The sequence below is a fragment of the Tasmannia lanceolata genome, unplaced genomic scaffold, assembly GCF_043159265.1.
Source record: "Tasmannia lanceolata isolate RefF3 unplaced genomic scaffold, GAP_Taslan_0.1 ptg000442l, whole genome shotgun sequence".
NCBI classification, from domain to species: domain Eukaryota; kingdom Viridiplantae; phylum Streptophyta; class Magnoliopsida; order Canellales; family Winteraceae; genus Tasmannia; species Tasmannia lanceolata.
The window spans coordinates 10,001-32,721 of record NW_027519115.1 but is presented as its reverse complement, the minus strand read 5'-3'; the positions used below and the strand labels follow the sequence as shown (position 1 = coordinate 32,721).

The following is a 22,721-nucleotide window of genomic DNA, read 5'->3' as shown; positions in this document are numbered from 1 at the left end:
GTTCAGTGTACCTGTAAAGCCCAAGAAAAAAGGAACGTGGTTTTCGGGGAGCTAGGCAGAAGGAAAAGAGGCTCCTAGCTAAAGTAGGCTGGGGCGTTGGCTTTAAATTACGAGTGCTAGGGCTCGTTGGCTTTGGCTTTTCTTCTAGCTCTAGTGCGCCCTCGGCTTCGGGAGAGCTTGCTTCGTGGCTCGATCACTACCGATAAAGGATTCCTCTTTTTCTTGCACTGTATATCGCCTTTCGGTCTCGTTGAGCTTCCGGCTCTCGAAGGCGATAGGGTGGCCCTCTTGCATCAACACCCCACCAATGGGAAAATCCGAGGCATCAGTGTGTACCTCAAAGGGCTTGGCATGATCTGGCAGCTGTAGTACCGGGTCCTGAGTTACCGCAGTCTTTAGGCCATCGAATGCCCGCTGGCACTCTTCTGACGGTTCGATCCTTCTTCAACAAGTCGGTCAACGGCGCAGCTCTATGGGAGTTTTCGGGTATGAACCTTCGATAGTAGTTGACAAGTCCAAGGAATGATCGGAGCTCGGTTACCTTCTCTGGGGCTTGCCACTCTTGAATGGCGCGAACCTTCTCTTGGTCCAGACCAATCTCCCCTCCCACAATACTATGTCCCAAGAACATGATCTCCTCCTGGGCAAAGGAAGATTTCTCTTTCTTCACATATAGATGGTTCTCACGTAAGATCCGAAAGATGGTGCGAAGGTGCGCGACATGTTCCTCTATGGTCCTACTGTAAACCACGATGTCGTCCAGATAGACCACCACAAACCGGTCAAGATGCTCATGGAACAGCTCAGAATTCATTGGCAAGAGGTGGCCGGCGCATTCGTCAAACCGAAGGGCATCACCAAGAACTTGAATGCTCCATATCGCGTCACGCATGTGGTCTTGGCTTCATCCCCCTCTGCAATCCGAACCTGGTAGTAGCCAGACTGAAAGTCCAGCTTTGTAAAGTACCTCGCCCCTCCCAATTGATCAAACAGGTCGGCAATCAAGGGGATAGGATACTTGTTCCGCACGGTGGGTGACTTTGTTGCGTGCGCGATAGTCTACACACAACCGCAAGCTCCCTGTTCTTTTGAAATAGGACCGGGGCCCCATAAGGCGCTTTCGAGGCTCGAATGAACCCTGCTTCCAATAGCTCATCTAGTTGCTTTCGGAGCTCCCTACAACTGGAGAAGCCATGCGATACGGCGCTCGAGCTGGAGGTTTAGCGCCTACCTCCAACTCAATCCTGTGGTCCACTGTTCTTCTTGGGGGCAGGGTCTTCGGTAGCTCGGGAGGCATGATGTCGCTGTACTCCTGCAGCACTCTCGTGATGCCTTCCGGTATGTGCTCATCCTTACCGTTTCTAGTGGACTCGGGATGCCACGAATGTGGGCTCACCTTTCTTTTCTTTAAGCTCTTCTCGAGTTGGAGTGCCGATATCCGCTCGACCTTCTCTTTCCCTTTCCTGACCGCAGGAATCATGCAAGGGGCCTCTTCCCCAAGCATACAAATGGAGTCTAAGTGAGGCATCGGCACGAGGCGGCATGCAAGAACTCCATTCCCAATATGACCTGGAAGTCATCCATGGGTACCGCCATTAGGTTGGCCACTCCTGACCAGGCGCCAATCTTCAAAGGGACATCTTTGGCCAACCCAGCTATAGGCCTAGCTTCTGAGTTCACCGCTTTCATCTTGCGTCAGTCATGCTCCAGCTTCAGCCCAAGCCGACGGGCCTCTTGGTCCGCGACGAAGTTATGGGTAGCCCCCGTGTCCACCATGGCACGGGTCGATCTCCCATTGATGCTCACTTCCACAAACATCAGATTTTCCACTCTTCTTGTTCCAAGCCTTGATGGCGTTCAACAATCGTAGGGCTCCCATCCGAGGTTCCTCTTCCTCGGTAGGGGTGGCCTGAAATGGCATTCAACGCTTGCTTCTGTGGGCAGTTCGCTACTCGGTGCGGTCCATTGCAAAAAAAAAAAAGCATCCCGATTTGGGGGCCTTGTTAGACGTATCGGAGCCCTTAGCACGAGAGTCCTTCCCATGCGGCTTCTTATCAGTCGAATTGCTGGCCCCCCTCTGAGGTTTAGCAGGGGCTTTGGAATTGTTCGAAGGCGTCTTCGGGTCAAGTGACGCGAAATCAGTTAAGCGCTCGGCCGTTGCTATAGCGGCCGCGAGGTCTTCCCCGGATGTCTAATTCAGTCTGAGCCCAAGGCTTGAGACCCTCTAGAAATTGAAAGAGCTTGTCTTTCTCCGACATGTCCCGGATGTCCAACATCAACGCTGAGAACTGTTTTACATATTCTCGCACCGTCCCTGTTTGCGCCTCAATTGGTGGATTCTTGCGATCATGTCGACGTTTTCGGGTAGGAACTGACTCTTCAGTTCCCTCTTAAGGTCCTCCCACGTTTCTATGAGGCACCGACCATTCTGCATATCCTCATAGCGAGTACGCCACCACAGCTTGGCGTCTCCATTGAGGTACATGGTGGCCATAACCACCTTGGCATCCTCTGAGTCGGGACGTACAGCTCGAAAGTATTGTGTCGAAGAAGACATTTTCCAGCTCCTTGGCATCTCGTGCCCCTCCATACGAACGTGGCTCGGGTACTCGCACCCGACCATGGCTTTCCCCTTGACCCCCGCCCGTGGCTCCCATCGCCCGTGTCAGGACGGCCATCCTTAGGTAAGGTCCTCAATTTGGGCTTGGAGGGCCTCGAATGTGGCTCTGGTGTCTTCCGTCAGGGTCTTGTGGCCGTCTTCGAGCGACTCGACTCGCTCACCCTGTAGTATCATATTCGCAACCATACCATCGAACTGATCCGCTCTAGTCTCAAGGTTCTCTAGGCGTTCTTTGTTAGTCCACCTGCTTCGGTCTACCGCGGCAGCCACGCCGCTACTCGACGTATTTCCAGCGTTTGCCATCTCGCGTCAAGGTTCCTACGGCTCGGAACCTGCTCTGATACCACTTGTCACGGCGCTAAGTCCTTCAAGCTGCTTAGAGGCTCAACCGTGCGGCGCTCACGTGCCCTCCTAACACACGCAAGCCAGCCGATTTATCAAACCGAGGCAACCAAGGGACTCTTTCCGAACGCAACACTGACACCGGCAAGCCGACGCAACGGTGAACTCGAACCCCCCGTTGGGAGTTGGCCCGCAACGTTGGGGCTGGCTAGGCCAACCCAACGTTGTCCTTTCCCGCGGGAGGTGCCCCCCAAGGAGACCTTACGCTAGCTCGTCGCAACGCAAGGCCCGGACGCACGCACACAATGCACTTATGCGGGACAAGAAAGGCTACACGATGTCATTAAGCACAGTGCTAAGTACACGTGAAAGCACCCAGGACACTCAGGCTAGACATGGCACAGTAGCACAACCCCTGACGGAACGGAATTCAACTAAGTCACTGAGCTTCCCTGTTTAAAAGCCAATCCTTTCAAAGTCGCGGGAGAACCTAAAACCTATGGGTTTGACATACTCCCCCTCTACACACACACTTAGGCAAGGATGGCCTACAACGGGGCCCCATGTGGCCAACGACGGGGCCAACACGACAAGCAACGGGGCCACGCAGGGCCAAACAAAAAGGACACGGGGCACGGTCATAGGCCATGCGAACAGCGCTGGACGAAATGACCGTGACAGACTCCCCCACTCGATTACGTCGACGAGAAAGAAAAAGCAAAAAGAGGGGTGTTCATTTTTTCTTGTTTGTTTCTGCTCTGATATTCTTTCTTTATATTAATAAATTTCTTGTTCATTTTTTCTTGTTTGTATCTGCTAAAGTCTCTTTTAATCGAGAGTTGTTGTTGAAACTCTCTTTTGCTCTGTTTTTCTATTTCCCAAGTAGCCGATCAATGTATTTTCTTCTGAGTAAGGAGACCTTATTCTTTGTTTGGTTTGTTGAAAGTCTTGTTGCTTTCTTCCGGGCAGCTGTTGAGATCACAACTTTGATTACGGTTAGCGGTTTCACCTTTGACCTTTTACCAGGTACAGCTAAAAGCAAGGTCTTTCAAGTTCCAGCCCTTTAATAAAGCCAGAGTCAAGTAATAATAATAAGTAGAGCTAGCAGTTTGTTTCTAGTTAGGGTACTCTTGGACGGATTTTTTAAGATCATGTTTCTGGTTTCGAGCTGAACTCCTTTCGTTACGGGCAGTTCCGGGTTACGGGTAGCGAAGGTACTCGAGAGAAGATAAATAATCTATATAGTTCCGTTCAAGTGCAAGTTCTGTAAGTGAAGTGATTCTTTGTTGTTCCTCTTTTAAGTAACGCTTTCAAGTCTTTAGCTTTTGCTTGTAGCTTGTAGCTTCCGGGCAAGGAGATCAGATATACTAAACCGGGAGTGCAGTTCAAGCTAAAGTTCTTTCAAGAGTACCTTTTCTTGTTCAAAAGAGAAAAAGTGCCTCTTGTTCTGGTAGAGAACAACTATTCCCACTGTAGCTTGTAGCTTTCTTTACGGCAGTAGGCACCGTGCGAGCGGCCCTAGCTAATAAAGTTGCGAGCCCCTCTGCTTTGCTTTGCGTCAAGCCAGAAATCAACAACTACTTCCATCACTCCCGCTTCCGCTTACGAACCTGAACTTCCACTTTCAAGTAGGCGGTTCAGAGAAGGCAATCTTGTTCCGTTAGCCAGTCCAGTTCAAGCTATACTAGTTCTTGAAAGCGGCAAGTAGTTTCAAGCCTTGAACTTTCGTCAGGGGCTGTTTTTAATGATCATGGAGTTGCTTTAGCGCTAATCGCATCACTTTCGCCTTTTTCCAAGGCCTTCTCCCTAAAAGCATTTCCCCAACACTGCGTGCTCCCTACAGCCATCCTTGGTTTAAAAGTGCCTGTCCTATCCAATATAGAAAATCCCCTAAGTGCTGTCGTCTTTTCTTGCATGGATTAGTGAATAGGTCAGCCCCTCCTCCTTTCCTGAGATGATACCTTCCTGCGTTGATATCTTTCTTAGCCGAAGAGAGCAGATCAGCTTACGGGTCTCAGCTTGTGGGTTGTCTGCTTCCGTCTTTCAGTACTGGGATTCAAGTCCAGTTCAAGGAAAGGAGCCGAGGCAATGAAATTGTTGGCAGGTCGTGCTTGAAAAAAAAACATGGAACTATTTCGGTAGGCCAGTTCCCTAGGCCAGCTCCGGCGGCTTGAATAAATCCTTCCTTTCCACAGCCCTAGCGCTAGTGAAAGTTGTTAAAGCTAAATCTTTAAAGCCTACAGTAGAAGTCAGTTAAGCTAGTCTGGTAGGCAAGTCCGGTACTCCTTCTTGGGCCGGAAGCGGGATATCATATCAAAGAGAATTCTTTTCACGGGGCAAGCGAGTACAGGAGGGCAATTCAAGCTAAAGGCTTTAAGTCTAAGAGCTACAAGCGAACAAAACTGTTATTTTTAGGGTGGATCAGAAACCTAGTCTTTCCTTGCTTTCTTCCTTCTTTTCTGGATAGTCGTGTAAGCGGTACTCTGTCTTTAAGTAAGGCAGAGGGGAAGCGGTACGAGAGGGCTCGTGGTAAGCTTGGCTTAGAGAGTATTTCCTTCCGCAATCTTATTTTGTTCTTTTTCCGTTGCTAAAGCACTCTTTAAGGCGAGTACACTACTTTTCGGGTGAAGCACTTTCAAGCAGGAGTTCCCTGCCGAGAACCAGAACAAGAACAAGGAATTTGCTCTACGGCCTACCAAGAAACAGAACGAACGGATAGAACTGAACTAGCGGAACAGAACAAGGAGTTCACTTCGGCACCTGCCGTTCCGTAAGCTAGACGGTATGAGTTCCGACCTCTGATCAGCTAGCACGAAAGGAAGAGATCTCAAAAGCGACTAACAGAAGCCTTTAGAGTACCGAAACAAGATTTTATTCATGATCGGCTTTCCCTGGAATGGTACTGAGCCCACTAGCCAGAAAGAGGATATTCTACGACAAAGAGCCCTCGACTACCGTAACAGAAGTCGTTTTTCTATGAACTTCCCTCTCGCCAACCCGGAACTGAAGGACGGAACATAAGGAGTAGGCTGAAAAGCCTACGTGCGCTAGTAGCAAACTACGGCCCCCCCTACCCCCATTAGCCCTATTAACGCCCCTATCACGTAAGTTGAAGTTAAGGGCGCTTATAAGTTCTGGCGCGCCATAAACGCCCTTCTGAGTATAGTATCCCCCCTATCACGCCCTATTAACGCCCTTATTAGTCAGTTTAAGGCAAATAAGGATCGGGTGGAGATGGGCATGCTAGAGGATGAGCGGTGACTCGCCATAACGACTGAACAGGATGGCCAAACCAACCCCCCTCAATTTCGTGTGCGAAGAAATCGGATCTGATTTTCGAATCTCTCGTCCCTCTCCCTTTATAAGTAAGGTCGATGCTCCATATCTTCACGAGTATCCGAACACAAGGTCCTTAAGCCAAGTGCAAGTCCATCCAAGTGCGAGGCATGTGGTTGCCACGCACAACTCCGCCAAGTCTCACGACCCAGCCGTTCAAGGCATAGACCTATGCCATGAACCAATCCGCAGGACCAAAGTCCCGCATAGCAGCTAAAGCCATCTGAAGGCGAGGCCAGGTCCAGCCACGCTCCGCTCCGCCGAGCCCAAAGACTTAGGCGCTCACACCACCGCATCAAAGGGACCATTTGCAAGGTTGTGGCATAAGTCCACTCTCTTGCTCGGATAGCTGAAGCCCACCATGGAACGAGGCATTGAGTTCACCACGTCCCGATCCGCCAAACCCGAAGGCTTGGTCATCCAAGGAGCAAGCATGCACCATGGACTAATCCGCAAGACTTGCGTCTCGCGAGGGCGGCCGAAGCCACCCCGGCACGAACTCATGGAAAGCCTGATGATGGCCTACCCACAAGACGTACCGCGGTGCAGAGGCAAAGTATAGTTAAGCCTCGTGCACCGTCCGTACGCGCAATGCAAGTGGGAACCCAACCCAACTTACACTGTCTTTGGCCCCCGTCCTCGACCAAAGAAACTGGAGCATCCCTCTGGAAAACTCACAGTCCGCACCCAAAGCTCCCTTAGGGTACACCTACAAGCAAGACGATTTCCCGCTGTGCCTCACACGCACAAGCTAGGTCCTCGCACGGCTCTTCAGCCACACCACCAAGGTTCTGGCCCACAGCCTGCTGGGCCTGGGGGGTTAGCATGTCACGGGAAGCCAACCCCTTAAGGAGTGGAGGCAACCACCCCGCTCAGACAGGAGTGCCCACCAAACGTCCTGTGGTTGCATACTTTTGAAGACGCAACGAGACGGGGTCACTTCCATTTTTCATTCCAACTGCGTCCCCGTGACACTCCCCCACCTGATAACGTCGACGCCCTCGTCGACACTGAGCACTCTGCGAAGCTCAGCTCCACATTAGCAAACGACTTGGCTTCCTTGAGAACAGACCCCACTGGCACTTCAACAACTTGGCCCTTCGTGACCTTCTTGCCCCTTCTTGTACCACACTGCCCCAAGTTCTGCAAACCGCTGCCTTCTCAATTCTCCTGGAGTTATCATCCTCATTGCTGGTTTCATGCCATTCGTTCCTTTGAATTGGCATAGGACACCAGCACCTTCATTGGGCACACCTCTGTGCAACCCATGCAATGATGGTTTAGAGAACTCCACCAAACTCACAGAGGGTAGAGCGACCCGACTTGATCTCCTTCAAGCAATCCTCAGATTCCTCCTCAGCTTCTCCCGAGCGTTTTGGAGCGGTCTTCCGAAATAGCTATCTTGCTTACTTTCGTCTCCAACCCTGAAATGCTGCCACATTCTCCTGCAGCAAAGCACCTGCCTCACTGGCCAAGTGCGAAGGAACCACCTCAATGGTCCCGCCCCTTCCGAGGCCAAGAGTCTCCCTCTGGGATCCTCAACTTCAGCGCTTAGTCTTGCATCCTTCATCACCCTGTGCCAACCTACTTCTTTGGATACGCCAACCCTTATCTCACTAATGGTCTCAAAAGTACCCGCTGGCCAGCACTCACACTACTAGCCACCCAAATCCTCCATCACTCGGATTGAACAGCCCTTTCGGTCTTTTCAAGCACTAGTCCTTCAAAGTAGCAAGAAACACATAAGCTCACCATGCTGTCCCATACCAACACAGCTAACTCACATGCCACATGAGCTCACCACGCTGTCCCATACCAGCGCAACTAACCCATACTGATCTAAGCGGCCCTGGTGCATCACACGAGCTCATCATGCTGAACCAAGGTCTTTCAGAGAGCATCTCGCATGCTCAACTCATCCTGTGAACTACCACCCAAGTACTTCAGCCAATGTCCAGCTTTTCACCCTGGGTATGCAACTTCAGTCCGTCGAGATAGTGAACACCTTCACCCTTCATGGCTACGCGCCTCGGCCCAGCGGCATGACTCCTCTTCCTGGGAGCACCACTCTATTCGTTTCAGAGTGATAATGAATACCTTGACCTGAGTTCTTCAGTGTTTCCTCTTCACCCCAAGAGCATCTCTGGTCCTCCAAACTGGTTCTGCCTTCACACTGAGTAAGCACTCCACACATTCAATCACTGTCATATGATTTCCCCTAGCCTGCCACTTGACCAAGGGTAAGCAATTCCGCACATCTTTGGTGTTGACACGTTCAACACCCCAACTCTTAGAGAAGGGCTCCGCCAGGAAGCCAACCCTCTCTCTGCATCTTAAGCCCTTTGGCCATATGATAATCCCATCATCTGATTAGCCAACACTGTAAAGGACCACGTCCAACTTCCATCCTGCCACTTCCGACCTCACACATCGGTAGGTTGCTGGAATCGTGCCAACCCATCCACAGACGGTCGTTGCTCTAATGCCTCGTTACGTATACTTCACTCGCTCGTTAGCGCAGTCGTTTTCTTGCTGGTTCGGACGATCAGGCATGAGACTCGCCCTCCCCACATAATTCTTATTCTATCCTTATTAGTCAATTCCTATATCACACCCTTCGATCTAGATTCAATCCAGCTGCACTTAAGTATAAAGTACGGCTACCTTATTGTTATGAAAGCCGCTGCGCGTCAGTTGACTCCACTCCACTTTCTAGAAGTAGGCAACGTCAAGTCAAGCACGATACTGCTTTTAAGCCTACTTCTTGCTCTTTGAGTGAACCGTGCTAGCCTTCAGGGGCAGTAGCAAGTAAGCGATGAGATTCAAGAGATCATTTAGTGTAGTCACTTGCCCGAGTTTACGAGGTTCAGGAGCGAAGGGCAGACCACACGTTCAGGAGGTAAGGAGATGAAAGAACTTAGTGCCGTAAGGGATAAGGAGATGAGATCACTGAGTTCCGTCAGTCGACTCAATCGGCTTAGTGGAGATAGGAAGACATTCGATGAAAGAGAGGAGGTAAGCTTAGTTCTATAGGCACGAGATTGTTGAGATGAATCGCCGGGTGGAGTGCAGTCAGGGCCCACCTCATCTCAAGCGTAGTACGCAGAGGACAGGTACCACCAAGCTAACGGGGCTTAGTCAATTCCAGCCCACGTGCGCTACTACACTGGAGATCAGTAGGCTAACCACACTACCAAGAATGAGAGCGCTTTTAGGCCCTCTCTCTTTACGCTCCAGTTGCTTCTGTGTGCTAGGTCCGGTTGAGCCAGCTTAGCGTCAAGGCAAGCCTACTACTTTATTTTATCTCCTGAACGTTCGGCTAAAGAAAAAGGGTCTTCTTTTTGCCAATGATGGCATTTCTGATCCTATTTGTATTCCGAGAAAGCGGGCGTCTCTGATCTCATTCGTATTCCTCTAAATAAGGTTTCAGTTTCATTCTGAGAAAGAAGGTTTCACTTTCTTAGTAATGCCTCCGTTTGCTCGGTCCCTGCCTCTTGAAGATCTGCTTTTCATCCTATGTTTGCTGATGGGCCTGCTTCTAGAAAAGGGAGTGTAGTCAGGGCGTAGGCACCGAGAGAACAGCCCTGATTGTACTGCACTTGTCTACTTTCTACTTGGGCATGTGACCTGTCCTATCTCTTTCTTAGGCTGATTTCGAGGAATCCCTTCGCTGGAGCTCCCTTACCTGCAGATAAATAAAATAGATAAAATGAAAATGGATCTGTATTTTATATTCTTACGGACCTGACATACAGGAGATATTACTACCTCCGCCTGTTGCACTGCTTGACTTGACTCTTCTTAAGTTGAATTCCGTTCCGTCAGGGCCACTTATAATAATAAGGGAGCTCCTCCTTCTTGTTCATAAACCTTGAATCACGCATTTACTCTACTCTATCTTAAGGGCCCCCATCGGCTTCTCTAACTAAAGCACGCAACGCAAGGAAGACCAGGCTTGTGTTGCCTTGTCCACACGGCGAAAGACAAGATATATGCCTGCCACGCCTGTAAGCAAAGATATATTAGTGGAACATTGCCTGTTGCACCGCTTTCAACCAAAGACTCGGGAGCCCTTTTTTTCCCTCTTTCCAGCAGGTAGGCGAGCTTGCTTTCCGGTAGGGTAGAGAAAGCAGCACTTGATGAAGCGAAGCGAGTAGGCGGTAAGTGAGGCGAGTCCCTTCCGGCAGAGGTTGTAGGGACAGGACGATAGATAGGTTTTGGGCTACGGGCATAGATTGATAGAACTCTTTCTGTAGCGTGTTGAGCACGACTACTTGTGGTGAGACTGAGATTGCCGAGATCGAGTATTTTTCGTCCCGAAACTCAGTGACGGCTATATTCGTTGGTAATTGGCGTAGGCCTTGGTCTTGTCACTCGGTTGGTGGAGAAGATAATATTCTTTCTGATGCGGTAAGCGGTTCTGGCTGTCGGAGGGGCGGGAGGTGTCAAAGAAGGATTGGTCAGTTTGAAGACATAGGGGACTTGAAAGCAGCAGTTAGAGAAGTCGGGGAGGTGGTAGATGATGAGACAAAAGTACTCGGGAAGATGATAGTGGGCGATGAAGACGAAGCAACCGGGACAGGTGTCAAGCCGGTGAAAGCAAAGGAAGCCAAGTGCTACGATGGAGCTCGTGAGGAGAAACTTTTGGAGAACTTCCTTTGGGATGTCGAAGACTACTTCAACTGTTTTAACGTCGGTGAAGAATAACGGGAGGTGAATATCGCCGCCCGGTACTTGGACGATACGGATCTGAAAGAGATGTTGTAGTACCCTACGGGAGCGAAGGGATAAGACAGAGACTTGGATGCCGGCCAGTCGGTTAAAACAGAATAAGTTGACGGGACATACCAAAAGAAAGATTTACATAGAAAGAAAGAACTAAATAAAAAAATGCGTGCCGGGGCTTCAATATCAAATCTATTTCGGCAATACACCACGGCTAAAGACGTACCCAACAGAAAAACGGATTGTAATAGCTGGAATTTGAACTGGTCTCACAATGAATAAGGGCCTACTGAGGGGACTACACGTAACCAAGCAAGGGAACAAGCTGCGGAAGAAGCAAAAGGCCGAGCAGCGACTAGCGCGGAAGAACACAGTAATACCCTAAAAAGTAAGACCGGACCTCTCGAAAGCATTAAAGGATAGCCATCTAAACGAAGAACTATTATACCGGAAAGGGACAGAGCGCAAACAACAACAAGAGAATTATCTAAAACCGAAAAACCCGAAGCCAAGTAAGGGCTGAGCGTCCTAGCGCGAAAGCCGTTGCGCGTTAGTAAGCTAACGCGCAGCCGTTTTCTTGCTTACCTTGAATCGCGCACCTTAAAACTCTAGTTTTGGACAAGAAAAATAAGGCCATGAAGAGGGTCTTTTCCAGTTTCCAGTTGCAGTTGACAAAAGAGCGGGCAGTGGGGAGTATTGAATCCAAAGAATTCGTTACAGGGGATTCGCTCAAAGCAAAGAAGCTACGGATAACCCTTAGCAGAAGACGAAGAGCTAAAGCTAACACGGGCGGGAGACCCAGACTTTCATACTTAAATACTCTATGTGCCCACCAGTACTGAACACAAAGAAAATATTGATTTGAAGTTGAATGAATTTATCGATATCTCATTCCAATCTCAGGGATTCGATTCGCGCCTAACTCGCACTGCTTTCAAGAGCTAGCTTGAACACTCCTTCTCTATATAAGATCCATAGCTTGAACAAGACAGCTGCACCGGGATACTCAGAAAGAAGTAAAGCGCATCCACAACTGCCGCAGAAAGAACAGGGGCATCTATACTATCTTCCGCAACTTCCGAAAGAGCCACATCAAGAACAAGAGCTGGTACCGCATGTGCCGCAGGACAGGCAGAAATGGGATATATATTTGAAACAACTATAGCAAGGGGATTCGCCAACAGGAGAGGACCAATTCTTCCAGATGAAAGAAGAGCCGATGGAAGAAGAGAGCTAAGAAGGGCGAGAATCCTTAAGCAAGGGCGGGGGCAAGGAGATCACATCTTTATAACAGACGGGGTAAACAAGCAAAGAATCTATTCGCGTTGACCGGGGAGTGGCATATAAAAGAGGAAATGAAAGCGACGTGTGTAGCTGACCAATTGCAAGGGCTGAGCTAAGGCTAAGCCAATGGCAGGAGACCACCTACCTCAGACAGCTAGCAGATGAAAGATGACTACCAATAGACCAGGCAGGAGACCACACCTAGCTAGCACCTGGCTTTCCTGCACCTTGCTCCTACGCCTCTGGATCCTCCTACTTCTTGTGCCTACGCTACAGCTCATGCCAAACAAGCACCTACTGAGGTAGCCAACCAGGGAAGAGACCAAGCACTAAGAGCTCCACCTACTTACTGATCTTTTAAAGCTAGCCACTAGTAGCACCTTAGCAAGTCCGGTAGGTGCGTTAAGGCGAATGGAATGATTGAACTTGGGACCCCCTACTAATCAAAGGCTTCTGTCCTGACTTCCGAACTTGCTTTCCGACTTGAGAGCGGAATGGGGACTTGCCCACCCCCTACTAATCAAAGGCTCCGGACAGCAGACTCCGGACTTGGCACGACTAGCTTTCCGACTTCCGACTAGCGACTAGGGACTTACGACTCCTGACTTCGGACTTCGAACTTGGGACTTGCCTGCCCCTTACTAATCAAAGGCTTCTGCGACTAGGGACGACTTGCCTTCCGACTTCCGACTTGCGACTAGCCGGATAGCGGACTTCGGATAGCGGACTGGGGACTAGGGACTCCTTCGGACTAAATAACTCTTACGAAAAGGATCGCACTAATGGCACCTTGGCACTGCCCTAGGCCAGCTAAGGCAAGTGAGCGAAGGGGGGAAGGTGCTTTAGAGCCCTATTAGTCGGCTAGCTAGGAAGGCAGGCCCTTACTAATAGGGCCTCTTCGACGGCACTAGCCTACGGGTTCTTCCCACTAGCCATGGCTTGGCCTAACCTTTGGCTCTGATACCACTTGTCACGGCGCTAAGTCCTTCAAGCCCACAAACCGCGGTACCCTGCTAACGGTCCGCTGTAGCAGAGTAAGCTGAAAAAGCCCTTTATATCTTATTAGTAAAGCCTAAACGTCCTTATTGAAAACTAAAGCGCTAACGAGCAAGAAAAGGCCCCTTACTATAGATAGGCTAACGCGCCTTACATCACATCACAAAACAATAGCTAAAAAAGGCACACTTTCTTAGTGTTTGAGCTTGATTAGTGCTTGAGGTCCTCCTCCCCGGCACTGGATCAGTCACTAAGCGAGTGTGCAACTATCACACCATCCGTTTTTCGATTCGGTGTGTCTTCAGCAGGCCAACTAATCTATCTAATCTAAACTACTAATCTACAAAACAACTATTAAACAATCAGTTCCTCCCCGCTTCCATAGCACGTAGCCATTGATCCCCTTAGCCCAACCGGATCATGGTGATACTCCGAGAGCGCCTTTACTGCCAGTAATGCTCGATTCCCACCTTCCGCCTCTCCATCCGCCGCTGAAGAAATAATCTCACAAAACCTTCTGCTGTCTCTACTATTCGAAATTTCCCGGAAGAGTCAATCAGTGAGGGAGGGAATTAAAGACTTAAGCCTTCCAATTCAAATTCTCTATCCTCCGCCCCACTCATTATAGAAAAAAGTCGGAGAATCCAATGCGGCTGTCTAATACTAGCTTCCCCTATCTCATAAAGGGGAAAGCCTCATTCCTTTAGCTGCTAATAGTAGATAAAGGACTTCCGCTTCTAGTTCTTCAGCAGGAGCTAATCCGAGCGTTCTGCGTAAACGGTGGACGTGGAGAAGAGCATGCGAACGCCTATACTGCGAAGGACTCGACGGGGGGAACTCGGTTCTTAGGAATGCTAAGAGGCGAGGGAGGTTAAAGACTTAAGCCTTCCTTTCGTGCAACCTGATCTAAATTTCGTCGTAAATAAGGAGACCTTCGCTAAGCATGTCAACGTCCGTACGGGAGCGGATTGCCGATGGATGGAGGCGGCTGCATCTAAGAGTTTAGTTCCAGGAGACTTAACAACATGGCCTGAAGCAGGATAGACTCATTGAGGGAGTGAGCTCCCGTGCTCCTCTTTTGGGATAGGCCATTCGGCTCATTCTCATGGATAGACCTTCGGTCAACTACATGACGAAGTCAACTCACTTTGCTTAACACAGGGCAGCAGAGCAGGACTTCTTTCTCACCCTCACCAACCTTCCGACCTGCCTCATTTCGGCATAGCTGTACACAAACTGAACATTAAGTAAGGGGCGAAGCCCGTTAAACAAAAGGTTGAAAAAGCCTTTAGCGTGCAAAGCAAGCAGCCAATGCGAGAAAGGGGCTAGAGCAGTACTCGGGGGGGAGAATCAGAGCTGCCTAATAGCTATGGCTTGGGCTACTATTGAATCACTCTTAACTAATTGTATAAAGAAGTGGCTATCCCCTTGTCCGTGGAAAGCATTGAAAGAAGAACACAACGGGAGGGAGTGATCCACAAGAGGAGCTCTTCCTTCTACTTGATGAAACACTCAGACTGCCGAGGAGAAGGGAAAGAGACTGATGCTACTACCGATGGCAGGGAATGAGACTACTACTAGCGAGACCAAGCCATGAAAGATAAAGATCACAGGCATGTGGTGAACCATACCGAGATAAAGCAAGGCACTTCCCAAGCTTGAATTGGGAATTGAGAGGCACGAGATAGCCCTCAAAAAAGGCGAAAAAGGCCTCTTTGACTAAAGATAATCGCGGGTTCCCACCCCCCTAATGGTCTAAAAGCGGAGAGAGGAAGCCCTCGATCGGGGAAAGGTTTACGAATCAATCAAACGAAACATAAAGATAAACGTAAGCTCTAGGTCGATGTGGTGTAGACGAGCCCCAGGAGCAAACCGTTGTTGCTCGTTCCTTGGTTGGAAAGGGCAGAGTTCCATTTGGTGGGTGGGTCTAGGGCGAACGAAAAAGACGTGTGGCTGAGGGCAGGTGAGGCATTGTGTCATCGAACGAACATGTTTGAGTATGGATCGTAATTGAGCGAAACATCTGCTCATCGAAAAGTGGTCTTAAAGCGAAGGTCTTGACCTGGAAGGATCGAAGAGAGCGCTAGTAGATCGAGCTGTAGGTGCATGGACTTGGCTAGTGAAGCACAACCACTCATCTTTCCATAGATAGTGCTACCCTAGAGTAAGATGAGCGACCCCGGTGGCAACGTTAGTCCCAAGGGTTTACTCCCTTCACTAGTCAACGAAGTGCATCTACGGATGTAGGCACATTCTTGCTTGATCATTTGCTCTCACTAGACCGCCCTAGAGTACGATACTGGTTCGTCATAGGTCCGAAGGGCTGTCTCTTGTGTGCGATGGTTGGGCATGAATGGAGCTTGCTCGGTAGAAAGGAGAGTAAGCTTTCGGGGAGTAGAGATCGAGCGTAGAAAGACCAGTGGATCAATTATTTTTTCAATAAAATGAGTGAAAGGATAAAGCGGAACAGACGTTTCTCGCAAGCGTTTGGATTCACCAACCACGACTCCTAACGAGCTCTTTTTTGCGCCATACAGTAGCTAGTCTAGTACAGCATTAGATGGTTCTCCGCGGGGTCAGCCTTTGATTACAAGTATAGCTTAGCTCATAGCCCCCTTACCAATGAGACAATGCGGTAAAGCGTGACCGTTCGGAAACCTCTAAGTGGGCGTTCCTACTTTACATCAGTAAATCAAAAGGCAAGGTAGAATAGCATCAGTCAAGCTCTCACAGCAGGAACGGTGCCGATTCCCATTCTCATTCCTTAGAAGCCGGAGCCCCTCCTGACAACTGTATTTGAGTCCGTTCACTCCTCACTCTACTAACGCAGGGTAAGTGATTATTGATATCCGACTGCCGGTGGGGAGACCGTAGACTGAACTGAAACCTACACTGTTTCTTGTGTGTAATGAGTAGCTACTAATTATCATTCATTCTTATCGGTGTTTAACACCAACTCCTTTGAGTTGCTCTTCTTAAACCATAGGGCAGGGATATTATCCCTAAGCCGAGTCTGTTGACTGAGTAACCTAAGCCGAAAAGGTGGACGGAGATGGTTACTAAGCCGAATCCCCGGAGCGAGGACCACTAACTAAACTCTTTGAATCTGTTACTAAGCCAGTGTTTGAGCTCTATGCCTTTGCGCGCTAAGGCTTTCTTGGCTAACCCGAGCAAACCACCCTGATGAGCGCTATTGCTCGGTTAGCATTAAGTGAGAAGGCACTGAAGAAGATCTCTGAGACCTCCGCTCAAAGAACAGAATTAGTGCTTTAAATTTACTTCTTTCCCTCCATCACCGGACTCGGTCCCGCCGATCGGGAAGATCCAAAGAACCCATCCATTTCAAAAGCAGAGAAAATCAAAGAAACGGAACCCAGAGAGAGAAGAAAAGCTTACCGAGGAGATCAGGAATGAGGCTCCGATCGACGGCATTCCGGAGGTAAGACGACGAGATTCCTCTGAGAATCGGGTACAAGAACGTATTGTCGCCGCAGTTAACGGAAGAGTCCCCGAGGACGAAGAGAGCAGAGATTATAAAGAGCGCGAAGAGAGAGCGGTTAGCGAAGAAGCAAATTTCCTCCCATCCATCCCCCATCTTGCTCTAGAAGAGAGATGAAAGGAAAGGGAAAAGATAGTGAGACTAATGGTGCTCGGGATGCACCGTGGACTGAGATTGTAACTAAACCGACTCAAAGAACGAATACCTATGACTGAACTGGTCACTTGACTGCTAAACTGAGGATGTTGACTGTGTTGAAAGACTAGGTCATCGCCCATACAACTCTTATTGGTTTTAACACTACTCTGCTATCAGAATAGGGAGATTGGTATTCAACCGAAACCCTAACCTGGACTGCTAACGGCTTCTTCTCTTGTTAGAGGAAGCCCTGGTTCAAAATCTTATTTATGTTACACGTAGCAACTCTTCTTGTTCAATCCTGACATCCGCTCTCAGGAACGATGAGAGAGTGACTAAGCCGAAAAGGTGGAGCGAGAACTGGTAACCCGGCTCGGTTCATCGATGACCGCTAACTGCATTCTTGACGGCCTGTTGTGTGCTAAGATGAACTCACACTCACAATTCAACTTCACTTCTAACTGAAGCTATAAGAGATGGTGACTAAGCCAAAGCGCGGGACTGCACTGTATTGTATGCTAATAGAAAGTCTTCGGTACAACTCTTCTTTCCTCCGTTCACCCCTCTCCTAACGAAGGCAAGGCAAGTGCCACTCCTAGCGCTAAGCATAGAAAGCTCTCACGCGCGCAATAGACTCTATCAGACTAGGAATCTGTTACCGTTCCCTAACCCAAAGAGGTTAATCGATGCAACTGCACTGTGTCTTGTGTTTCCTTGAAAGACTAGCTCTTCCTTACTGACCTTTCCTTACTCGTTGTTTAGCTGGAAGAAGCTGTCCGCTCTCAGGTTGGGCAGTAAGGGAACTGTATAATAAGGGCGTGATAAGTAAGGGAAGGGCAATCACTCATTCTTAAAACCAGCATTCTTAAGACCAAAGAGTCGGGCGGAAAAAGGGGGAGAGCTCTCCGTTCCTTGTTCTCCTGTAGCTGGATCCTCCGGAACCGCAAGAATCCTTAGAATGGGATTCCAACTCAGCACCTTTTGAGATTTTGAGAAGAGTTGCTCTTTGGAGAGCACAGTACGATGAAAGTTGTAAGCTGTGTTCGGGGGGGAGTTATTGTCTATCGTTGGCCTCTATGGTAGAATCGAATCAGTCGGGGAGGCCCTATTAGTAAGGGGAGGCGGTGGTTTACCCTGTGGCGGATGTCAGCGGTTCGAGTAAAGAAAGGGGAAGCCGAGGACCAGTAGTTGCCCGTAACCACGGCCCCGAAACGGAGCCTGCGCGGCCGGTAACCATTGGCGTAAGATCCAATCTTGAACTTGATGAGCGGAAAAGAAGACACTGTTTTAATATATGCAATTAAAAGCTCACGACGTGGATTCGAACCACCAAAGAGGCTACTTTCCCTTATAGTAGATCGTGAGATGGCAGTGATCTTTAGCTGGTCATAGCCATAATGTGCTGTTTTCATTGGAACCTTCTTTTTCAGAGCAAGACTCCCTAGTAAAGGTCATATTTAAATAGTTCCAAGGCAGGTACACATCTTTAGTTTCTTGTTACTCCATCCCTGCACTATCTGGGGTGGTTATAAGCTTAAATACAGAGGGAAGTACCTGAGCGCCTTGTCCCACTCTTCCGATTACGGGGTGACTAGTGGACGCCACCACGGGGTATGAAGCCTTGTCCTTCCTGGACGGATACATGGGTACAACCAAATCCGCATGGCACCTGAAGATGAGAAACTCACTGCCTTCAGGACACCTAAAGGAGTCTATTGCTACAAAGTCATGCCCCTTGGACTCAGGGGGCTACACAACTTATTGGGGCCATCCTCGAGATGACTGCTTCCGAAGAACATCCAAGAGTTGAAAAGCCTACAGGGGGGACTTCCCTATATCCTAAAGTTTATATCCAACCTCGCAGGGGGGTGTCAGCCATTCTCTAATAGGGGAAAGGACTACTGTTTGAATGGGATCAAGCTTGCCAGAATGCTTTCGACAGCATCAAAGCATATCTCATGAAACCCTCAGTCCTCATGAGCCCGAAAAAAGGCAAGCCACCGCTGTTATATATCACGGCGTTAAACGGTTCCTTGGCTACTCTCCTCGCCCAGCGCAATGAACAAGGGAAGAAGAACGCACTATAGGTTGCGTTGCTTTCGCGTGAAGATTGAGGGCCTGCAGACGGCAGAATTAGCGTATATAAGACTAGGTTGGTGTCAAACTTGGAGGGTGCTTTTCGAGATGCGGAATCATCACTCACACTCTTATCGGGCCGGATTTGATTCCCATATGGTGATTCACTGGAATCCTTAAAACTCACTCTTTTCTTCAGTTTGGTCTTCAGCTTCATTCTTTCTGCGTTGATTCAGCGCTTGCTGCTTAGGGCGATAGCGGCCCTCTCCTTCTACCTGCCTGCTGTTATGGTGTAAGCTACCATGGCTTCTACTTGCGCTTCGCCTTAACAGGGAGGGGCTTAGTGCGTGGCATTCTGGTTAACCCACGTGTGATGACGTTTGCGCGCAACACAGAATTAGCGTATGTTAAGAAGGATTTATATGAGGTGGTGGGATGCCGAATCGTTGGTAGTCTGATTCTGTGGACGATGCATGGAACTTCGATCTAAGTCGAGCTAGCCCTAGTATGGACGGTCTTGAGTGCCGGGACCTTAACCATATGATTCTTATCTACGATAGGGGTATTCCAGTGGTATGTTAATTTCATTTTCCGGAATGCTTCACCCAGCAAATGTAGATTCTTCCAAAGATAGACTGACTAATAGGTCTGTTCGGATTCGGATTGGAGGTCTTGGGCTTGCGCCTTCCCATTTCCTTCTAACTTCGGCTTGCTGGTGGTGGGGCGGGGAAGTAAGCAATAGCGCGAAGAGAGGGAAGTGCGCTAAAGCAGTGAGCTAGTAAGAGAGAGCGCACCTAAGAATCGGTTTTTCCGTAATAGAAGGAAGTTCCTGGTCCTGCAATTCCGGGGGGGCGGCCGGGTGGAAAAAGATAAGGTAAGCATCCAAACCAGCATCAGCCGAACTAACATATCCAGTTTATCTCGCAACATATCTAGTTTATCCTTCAGCAGCATTTCTCGAAGTAGCATTCCCATAAGCAGAGGATGAAACCCTTGCTTTTTTATCCCGACGAGGGTTTATGAATCACTCAAACGAGCCTTTCTAGCCGCATCTGAATCGGCGCATCCCTATCCATATCTTTATGCGCAGAGGCATCCAAATCCGAATCTGTAGAATCAATTGGAGAATCCCCATCCGCACCCGAATTGGCTAAATCTAGTATAGTGGGTGTTGTTCCGATGCCAAATCTAAGGAATAAAGATTTGGAAAAGGCATCTCGGCGAAAGAGGACTGAGAACCATAAGGCGAGCGCCAAAACGCTAGCACAAACAGCTCCCACAGACACGCATGATAAGGGGTGTGGGGCCAACCAGGCCACCACTTTTACCATATATGGGTCCGGACGACCCAAGAGCCCGCCACTAGAACCCAACCCTTAAGGGGCTAAGGTCCAAGGGGCGTCCCGCTAAAACAGTTTCCTTAACCTTCGGCGAATAGTAATGAGTCTTCACCGGTTCGGTGGCATCTTTGGTTGGATCTTCCTTATGAATCTGGTCTTCTCTCCAGAGGGGCTGCTCAGTCGACTGGTAGAACAAGGTCCCACGCCTCCCGGCCAACTAGGATGGGACATAAAACGTCTTCAGGTCTTGCACAACCGATACCTCCATTTTTGCCATGGATTTTGTGAGCCCATCAGGAGTGCGCATCGTCTGGACCTCTTTTCGGAGAAGAATTCCATTTCTAGAAGTCCCCTCTCGTATGTCACCTTACTCACTTCGGGCCTTTGGACGACTAAGTCAGCTCGGCTTCTCTTTCAGAATCAGATTCACTTCCGACGTGGAGCACACTTGACCCTGCGTCACTTGATGTATCATCGAGGAATACCTATTCAGATTCTGCGTTGCTTGCTGCATCGAGAATAGCTTCTCCTTCTGAACCTTCGTCATTCTTTGAAGAGGGAATTGCTGATGATTCCGACCGGCTCTGTAGTTTCGAGGCTGGCTTAGATCTTTCTGCCGTTTTGGGGAACATCTTGGCCTTCACTTCTGCTTTGGTTGGCTCCCTTTGAGGGGTCGCAGGGGCAGAAGGCTGACCGACGAACCAGGGTCTAACAGGATGCGATTGACCTTGTGATTGTCAATCTCCCCAATCACTTGGGACGATTGTGTTCAGTTGTTTTCAGCATGAGGTCGTCGTTAGTGAAGGTGACAGCAGCCGAAGACTGGGCATACAAGGCCTCCTTCATGTTCACCTCAGCGAAGTGGCTTTGATATTTGTCAGGATCCAGCAGCGCCTGGACAAACGCAGTCCTGATATCGGATGACAGCATCAGGGCATCATACACGCTGAGGAGGGCTGGAATCTTCTTCAGGTTTTAGAGGTTAGAGCAGCAGCATGTACTCTTTTGAGATAGCATTTGGTCTTAGGATTGGTACTGACCAAGTGATCAGAGGGCTCAAGGGTGCAACGTGCTAGACCTAAGACTTCAACAGGAGTGATTAAGTTTCCTAATCTTTTGGGAAAACTTTGACTACCAATCCCTCTTCTGGAAAGAGAGTTCCTCTCTCCGTTACACCCATAATGGAGTATGCCCATTCTGACCTTTTAAGTGACAAGGGGGGTGAAGGTACTCATTTTTACTGGACCGCCTTACTAATAAAGGGCCTTTTATTATGAAAGATTAATAACTCCCCTTGAGGGGGAACTTGTTTCACGGGACTGCCTAAAGAGACTCCTGGTGTTAAAACAACTATGTAACTTAATGAAGGACTATGGCAGAAAATCCTTAGGCGCTTTTAAGCCCTCTTGGCAGACTATGACCAATTCCAGATCATAAGGGAAAATCAGCTCTATGTGAAAAAGGTGCTTTGCATAAGGTCTAGTTCCTTGGGCACTGGATTGGCGACGGCATGAGTTGGTTGGATCAAGAGAAGGTGCGTGCAAGCCGTGGTGGACTGGGAGACGCCACGCAAGGTGCAGGAACTACGATTCTTCCTCAGATTAATCATACTTAAAAAAATGGATTTCTATAGTATTATATATAATACTATAGGCGGTTCATCGAGGGCTTCTCGGGTGATCAGAAGAGCTTAAGCTGCTTTTGCCTTACCTTCTATTATATTAGTAAAGGGCGAATGAGGGGCGTGTGCAATAGTTTTCTTTCTTTCTCTCGCTCGATCGCTTCAATGCCTATAATTTGAGAGATAACAGGAAAGCCTTCTCTCGAATTCGAAGATGTGACACAAATAATGACTCTCTTCGCCGGGATGTCAGCAGGTTAGGCAGCTCTAAGGTTTTTTATATTCGGTGGAAGGCAGGCTGAAACTCTGCCCCAACCAAGTGAAACTAAGGGTCTGAAAGAGTTCACGATCTGATCTATGGGGTGTTAACCCTCGGAGGACGGCTAAGAATGTCCATTAAAAGGAGCGGACCGATGGGGTCGTTTTTCAAGCACGAATAGAACGATCTAAAGGGGTTGTGCAACCTAGAGAAATGGCCGTCTCTCTTTGATGAATGTGGTATCGAGGTTCGGTTCATTTGGAAAAGAGGTCAGTCTTAGGGGAGACCATGCGAATGGTTGAATTGATGACTTCGCTTCGATCTCTTCGACTGAACCTGAAGGAGACTTCGATCATTCCACTTTAGCTTCTGAAGGAATCATGTCACTTGGAATTCCGGAAAGTTTTTCTTCTCTTTCAGATCCTGGCCTTGGTATAACTTGTCTTTGATTGGGATTTCGATTGAAAAGATGTGCCGGCCGGTTC

At 49.0% G+C, this 22,721-nt stretch overlaps 2 protein-coding genes across 2 annotated transcripts in view; both read right to left on the bottom strand.

The window, feature by feature from the left end:
- Window positions 1-337: 337 nt before the first annotated feature.
- On the bottom strand, window positions 338-892 carry LOC143868369 (putative mitochondrial protein AtMg00860). Its single transcript, XM_077376174.1, has one exon. It carries the CDS (start codon window positions 890-892, stop codon window positions 338-340), a length of 555 nt encoding a protein of 184 aa, XP_077232289.1.
- A 2,238-nt stretch (window positions 893-3,130) lies between these two features.
- Window positions 3,131-22,721, bottom strand: part of LOC143868370 (uncharacterized) — a 29,515-nt gene continuing 9,924 nt past the window's right edge. Inside the window, exon 1 of the mRNA XM_077376175.1 lies at window positions 3,131-22,721. This exon is cut by the window's right edge and continues 9,924 nt beyond it. The gene's annotated coding sequence lies outside the window, so the exon portion shown is untranslated.